Below are 6,679 nucleotides of genomic sequence, written 5' to 3' on the forward strand. Positions count from 1 at the left end.
TGGTGGTTAGAGCAGGGGGGCTGGGAGCCAGGACTCCTGGGTTCTATTCCTGGCACAGGGAGGGGAGGGGGGGGTCTAGTGAGTTGGAAGGAGGGCTGGGGGCCCGGACTCCTGGGTTCTCTCCCCGGCTCTGGGAGGGGGTTCCTTGTAATGGTAGCTGCTCCGTCTCCCCTCCTTGAAACAGCAGCACATGGCGCCCTGCCAGGGCGGCTAGCACATGAGGCTGGCGCTCCGGACTCCTGGCTTCTAGTCCCAGCTTGGCCTGCGTGCCTCAGTTTCCCTCTTGAGGGGGAGCTCTGAGCAGGGTAGGTGGGGCTCTCCCCAGTCTGGGAAGGGGCAGGTTGGCCCCTGCAGCGCTCTGACCCCCCCGTGCTGTGCTCTCTATGTAGAAATACCCACCCAGTGCCACCACGCTGCACTTTGAGTTCTATGCAGATCTGGGCACCGAGGTCAAAGTGGATAAAAGGGTGAGTGTCCGGCCGGGGAGGGCTGATCCCGTAGGGGGAGACCCCAGCGTGGGGCGGGGGGGAGGGAATCATAGCTTGAAAGGCCCTGGAATGAGGCCAATTCCGGGGGGCCCAGCCCTGCTTGGCTCTGGCTCGCAAGCTCTGTCCTTAGCGCCCTGAGCTGTCAGCGCTTATCCGGGAAGGGCAGATTTCCTTAGCCGTGCCCGCGGCGTCAGGACGCCTACCACCCTCAGCAGCTCGTGGCCCGCCATGCCCCCTAGAGCGAGGTGGGACTGGGAGCCAGGACTCCTGGGTTCTCTCCTCGGCTCTGGGGGAGGAGTGGGGGCTAGGAGCCAGGACTCCTGGGTTCTCTCCCCGGCTCTGGGGGCGGAGTGGGGGCTAGTGGTTAGAGCAGGGGGCTGGGAGCCAGGACTCCTGGGCTCTATCCCTGGTGCCAGGAGGGGCGGGTGTGGGGGAGGTTGGAAGTCAGGACTCCTGGGTTCCATCTCCTAGCTTTTGTGTGGGGAGACTGACCGAAGCTGTGGACGGCTCCCCCTCCCAATTCCCACCCGCCGTCCCTTTAACGCCCCCGCCCCCTTCCTTTGCAGACGACCAGCAACACGCTGCATTACATCCACATAGAACAGCTGGATAAGGTAAGGCGTCGGGCCTGGCGGGGGGGACGGGACGGGCCGGGACGCGGGTTTGAAACTGCCCGGCGCCGAGCCCTCGTCTGGTCTCCTCCTGCAGATTTCGGAAAGCCCCTCCGAGATCATGGAATCCCTCACCAAGATGTACAGCGTCCCCAAGGACAAGCAGGTCCGTGCCGGGGCATCGCTGGGGCGCCCGGGTTCTGTCCCCAGGGCGAGGGGTCAGAGGAGGGGTCCTGGGAGGCAGGACTGCTGGGTTCTATTCCCTGCTCCGGGAGGGGAGTGGGGGCTAATGGGTGGGGGCTGGGAGCCAGGACTCCTGGGTTCTATCCTCAGCTTGACTTGACTCTGGGAGAGAGCCCGTGCCTCTCTCTGCCTCAGTTTCACCTCCTGCCCCCCATCTAATGATTACAAGCTACTTGGGGGCAGCCTCTTGCCTTGTGGGCGGTGGTGGTGGGGGGAACTGTGCAGTGCTGGGAAGGGTGGGGCGCGGTTGTGGGCTGTACCGTAATACCCCCCCCCATACTCTCTGTGCCCCGCCCCACTCCAGATGCTGCTCTTCACACACATCCGCCTGGCACACGGCTTCTCCAACCACAGAAAGCGTCTGCAGGCTGTCCAGGCCCGGCTGCATGCCATCTCCATACTAGGTAAGGGGGCCTCTGACCGCCTGCAGGGCGGAGCCTGCCTCCTGCGCGGCCTGGCGCTGCCGCCCAGTGGCCCTGCTCGATGCCAGCTGTGCCACCCGGCCTAACGCGCTGCCCCTCTGTGCCCGCAGTGTACTCCAACGCCCTGCAGGAGTCGGCCAGCAGCATTCTGTACAACGGGCTAATAGAGGAGCTGGTGGACGTGCTGCAGATAACGGACAAGCAGCTCATGGTGGGTGTCCCAGGTGGGGGGCTGGGCTGGCTGGTAACCCCATGGAGTCGGGGTACCGGGGTTCTCGGGGCACCTGTGCTTGTCAGCCCCACTCACACGGGAGGGGAACCCAACCAGCTGCTGATGCAGGATGGCCTTGGCAGCTGTGCCTCAGTTTCCCCCCCGCGGGTGCTGAGAAGCCAGGGCCCGGCTTGGCATCTCACGCCCCTCGTCACCTCACGCAGGACATCAAGGCGGCCTCCTTGAGAACCCTCACCTCCATCGTCCACTTGGAGCGGACCCCGAAACTCAGCAGCATCATCGACTGCACGGGAACCGCCTCCTACCACGGCTTCCTGCCGGTCCTCGTGCGGAACTGCATCCAGGCCATGATCGGTGAGCGGGGGCGGCTGGGTGTGGGGCCAGGCTGGGGGCGGGGCTGGGGGCAGGGCCGGGGGAGACCCAGGCAAACAGCTGACTAGGATGTCCCTTGCAGACCCTACCATGGAGCCGTACCCTCACCAGTTTGCCACGGCCCTCTTCTCTTTCCTCTACCACCTGGCCAGCTACGACGCGGGCGGGGAAGCGCTGGTCTCCTGCGGCATGATGGAGGCCTTACTGAAGGTGACGTGGGGAGAGGGCCTTTGTCCTCTTGAGGGTGCCGGCTCCGGGCGGGGCGGACAGGACAGGGGCCCCAGCTCCCATGTGGCCCGAGGGCAGAGAGCTGGCTGGCTCAATGGAAGGGCTGTTCCCGAGGGGCTGGGGAGCAAAGGACTTCTGCCCTCTCTGGAGATTGTCCCGGAGCCGGAACTGAACGCCCCCGGGCAGATTCTGGGTTCCCCGGGTCACAGATCCCAAGGCTGCATGGGACTGAGGTGGTCTCGGCTGGCCCCGCGGGCGTCCCCCTCATGCTGAGCAGGTGGAACTAGGGTGGGTTTCAAAGCCCCCTGGGGGGGCACGTGGCCCCGCTCCTTGGCTCACCCGTAACCAGGGATCTCGCTGCTCCCCCCCCGCCAGGTGATCAAGTTCCTGGGGGACGAACAGGACCAGATCACCTTCGTGACCCGGGCAGTCCGTGTGGTGGATCTCATCACCAACCTGGACATGGCGGCCTTCCAGTCCCACAGCGGCCTCTCCATCTTCATCTACCGGCTAGAGGTAACCGGCCCCCCGCCGGCTGCGGCCCCCCGACCCCCCTGCCCAGCCCCCGCTAATGCCCTGCTCTCTCCCCAGCACGAGGTGGACCTGTGCCGCCAGGAGTGCCCCTTCGTCATAAAGCCAAAGATCCAGAGACCGCCCACTGCCCCCCTCCAAGAAGGGGAGGAGATGGAGACGGACATGGAAGGTAACTGGGAACGTCCCGGAGCATGGGGGGGTGGCTAAGCCGTGCGTTCCCCCTGCATTGCCTAGCAGTGGGAGCTGTCTGCGGGCGGGCTCGGCGCTGCGGCCGAAACCCCGTGGAGATGGATGTTGGCCTGGGGTCGGCCGAGCTGCAGGTCTCCTGCCCCGGGAGATGGTGGGGTTTGGGAGTGAAAGAGCTTCCCAGAGGTCTTTGCTTCCAGCCCCTGTGCTCTAACCCGTAGCCCCCACTGCCCTCCCAGAGCCGGAGAGAGAACCCAGGAGTCCTGGCTCCCAGCCCCCCTGCTCTAACCCGTAGTCCCCACTCCCAGAGGGCTCAGCCCCAGAGAGGTGGCGGCTCCGTGGGGCCGGAAGGAATCGGGCGCTGGCATGGTGCCGAGGAATCCCGGTGTGTGTGGTTCCCGGCGTGTAACGTTCCGTGTCCCCCTGCAGTGTCAGACGTGGCCATGGAGAGCAGCCCGGGCCCCTCGACCTCAGCGGAGCCCCGGCCGGAAGCGGCGGCAGTGGTGGTGGCGGAAGTGAGGACGCCGAGCGCCGTTGCCCCCAGCTGCAGCACCGGTGGCGCGACCAGTGCCGTTGTTGCCCCCCGCAGCGGTGGGTTGGGCTGGCTCGGGTGGGGCGGGCGGGGGGCGGCAAGCAGCGACCCGGGTGCTGACCTCTTCCCCCCCATCCGCAGGCGTGCAGTGTATCCCGCAGCGAGCCGCCCTCCTCAAATCCATGCTCAACTTCCTCAAGAAGGCCATCCAGGACCCCGCCTTCTCGGACGGCATCCGCCACGGTGAGGGGGCGCCCGTGGCGGGCGAGGGGTGGGAGCAGGATCTGAGCTGCCTATCTCCTCCTCTGCCCCCTCCCCCGCCAAGAGAACCCAGGAGTCCTGGCTCCCAGCCCGCCCTGCTCTAACCACTAGACCCCACTCCCCTCCCAGAGCTGGGGAGAGAACCCAGGAGTCCTGGCTCCCAGCCCCCCTCCTTTCTCCCCATACGAAGGGGAGTCCCCCCCCCTTCCCCTTGCTGTGTCTCACGGCCCCTCTCCCCTCACAGTGATGGATGGCTCCTTGCCTACCTCTCTGAAGCACGTCATCAGCAACGCGGAGTACTACGGCCCATCTCTCTTCCTGCTCGGTAAGTAACGGGACAGGGCCGGGGGAGCCTGCAGCGCCCCCCGCTCCGGAGCGATGCCTTCCCGAGTCCCCTCCAGCTGCCCTTCGGGGGAACGGGGGGTGTTGATTCTGGTCCTGATTCTCATCCCCCTGACTGCTCCGTCCCCTGGAGAGCTGCCTTTCAGTACTACGGCCCACCCTGCGTCCGCAAATCCGCCGCGGAGCCAGGGCTGGCGGGCTGCCGTGATCTGGGGGCGGGGCAGGGCGTGCTCAGAGGAGCCCTGAACTCCTGCTGCGGCCCGGTTCTGGTCCCCACGATTCAAGGCGGACGAGGAGAAATTGGGGGGGGGGGGCAGAGCCGTGAGAAGGATTCAAGCGTTGGAAATGCTGCCTGAGAGCGAGCGACGCCGGGAGCTGCCGAAGCAGGCTTGGGGTGACTTGATCCCCGTCTCTGCCAGTGTGTGGGGATGGCGGATTTATGGGCCGGCTCTGCAGTGCGGTCGAGGAAGGGCAATTCCGATCCCCGTTCAGTTGGCGCGAGATTTCTCGTTAGTGTGTCCAGCTTCCCCTTCCAGCCAGCGGCTCTGGTTCAAGGAAATCGACATGGCTCTAGGGCGGGTTTCCCAGACCTGGGGTTGTTCTCGTCGCTCTCCTTGGGGGCCCGAACCGGGCAGCGACCGCTAGCTGGCCCGCTGGCTGCCTTGGGCAAGCCCCCAGGGGTCAGGTTCCCCATCTGTTGAAACAGGGGAACGACCCCGCTGAAGTGAGATCTGTGGCTGCCGAGAGCTAGAGGGGGTTAGCCGGTATCCCCAGCGCAGCCTCGCGATACCGCCTCCAGACTGGTTGTCCTCGTGCGGGGCGAGCCCTTGCCCGGCTGTAGTGGGACAGGGAGGGCGGCTTGCTGCTTGCGCGAGTTAGGGTAGCGTGTGGAGTCGAACGGAAACCGGGGTGCCCTTACGTACAGCACCTGGCGCAGGGCAAGAGCTGGGTGCGGCTCATTAGTGTGTCCAACTTCCCTGCCCACCTGACTGCCGCACCCCACAGCAGAGCCAGGCCCCTTTAAGAGCCCAGGATGTCAGATGGTCTGTCTCCACCCTCCCTGATGCTTCAGAGGAAGGTGGGGGGGGGGGAATAAATAGCCCCATTGGGCATGAGGGGAGGGAAATTCCTTCCTGACCTCCCTGGCTGAAGCCCTGAAGCATGAGAGTGGGCTAGTCGTTTCAGTGGGCTCTCTCCCGAACGAACGGGTGGCTGGGCGCGGGAGCTGATCCCTGGCCCGGCCCCAGCCGGGGGGCGTCTTACCGAGAGGAGTGGGACGGCCGTCCCTCACCCACCGTGCTCTCTCCTCCGCCCCGCAGCCACCGAAGTGGTGACGGTCTTCGTGTTCCAGGAGCCCTCACTGCTCTCCTCGCTGCAGGACAACGGGCTGACGGACGTCATGCTGCACGCCCTCCTCATCAAAGACGTGAGCCCGGCTGCCCCCCCGGCCCCACGCCCTCGCCTGGCTGGCTGGATCCTCCGGCTCGCGTCCCCTTCCCCGGTGGGCGGGCTGTGGGTCCCTGCTAGGATCGAAGCTTTCACTTGGGGCTGGGTTCCCGGCTGAGCAGGCCTCAGGTGGACACCCCCCCCCCCCCCCTGGCCAGGGACTGACCCCCCTGCCTGGCATGTGCTGAACAAATCCCTGTGTGGGGTCGCTGTCTGATTCCCAGTCCGGTCCCCCCTCTTCTGGCTCCTGGTGGCTCTTGGGAGGGCGTGGCGGGGGGGCAGCTGACTTCCCGCCCCCGTGGCTGACTCTGCTCTTGGGAGGACGTGGCGGGGGGAGGGGGCAGCTGACTTCCCGCCCCCGTGGCTGACTCGGCTCTTGGGAGGGCGTGGCGGGGGGGGCAGCTGACTTCCCGCCCCCGTGGCTGACTCTGCTCTCTCCCCCCTCGGGCAGGTCCCGGCCACGCGGGAAGTCCTGGGCTCCCTCCCCAACGTGTTCAGTGCCCTGTGTCTGAACGCCCGCGGCCTCCAGTCCTTCGTGCAGTGCCAGCCCTTCGAGCGGCTCTTCAAGGTGCTGCTGTCCCCGGATTACCTGCCCGCCATGCGGCGCCGGCGCAGCTCCGACCCGCTGGGTGAGTACCGGGGGGCAGATTGGCCACGGGGGGGCGCTCACCAGCCATCCCTAGGCTCCTAAGCCTGGCACCCTCCTGGCAATGGGCATCGGATGCTTTTCTCTGGGAAGGGACTTGCCCAAGATCTTGAGAACCCAGGAGTCCTGGCTCCCT

The 6,679-nt window shown here is 66.3% G+C and overlaps 1 protein-coding gene across 1 annotated transcript in view; it reads left to right on the top strand.

Moving 5' to 3' along the window:
• Positions 1-6,679, top strand: part of HUWE1 (HECT, UBA and WWE domain containing E3 ubiquitin protein ligase 1) — a gene marked incomplete at its 3' end in the record, with an annotated part of 37,248 nt that overhangs the window by 17,357 nt on the left and 13,212 nt on the right. Inside the window, exons 7-20 of the mRNA XM_029913332.1 lie at positions 390-467; positions 1,055-1,102; positions 1,197-1,265; positions 1,647-1,746; positions 1,875-1,975; positions 2,200-2,350; positions 2,451-2,578; positions 2,972-3,112; positions 3,188-3,299; positions 3,990-4,091; positions 4,354-4,434; positions 5,771-5,877; positions 6,349-6,530; positions 6,668-6,679. The exon at positions 6,668-6,679 is cut by the window's right edge and continues 273 nt beyond it. Of these exons, the coding sequence (XP_029769192.1) occupies positions 390-467; positions 1,055-1,102; positions 1,197-1,265; positions 1,647-1,746; positions 1,875-1,975; positions 2,200-2,350; positions 2,451-2,578; positions 2,972-3,112; positions 3,188-3,299; positions 3,990-4,091; positions 4,354-4,434; positions 5,771-5,877; positions 6,349-6,530; positions 6,668-6,679 (1,412 nt within the window). The remainder of the gene's footprint in view (positions 1-389; positions 468-1,054; positions 1,103-1,196; positions 1,266-1,646; positions 1,747-1,874; positions 1,976-2,199; positions 2,351-2,450; positions 2,579-2,971; positions 3,113-3,187; positions 3,300-3,989; positions 4,092-4,353; positions 4,435-5,770; positions 5,878-6,348; positions 6,531-6,667) is intronic.

Source organism: Terrapene carolina, unplaced genomic scaffold (assembly GCF_002925995.2).
Source record: "Terrapene carolina triunguis isolate 2854851 unplaced genomic scaffold, T_m_triunguis-2.0 Scaffold588, whole genome shotgun sequence".
NCBI classification, from domain to species: domain Eukaryota; kingdom Metazoa; phylum Chordata; order Testudines; family Emydidae; genus Terrapene; species Terrapene triunguis.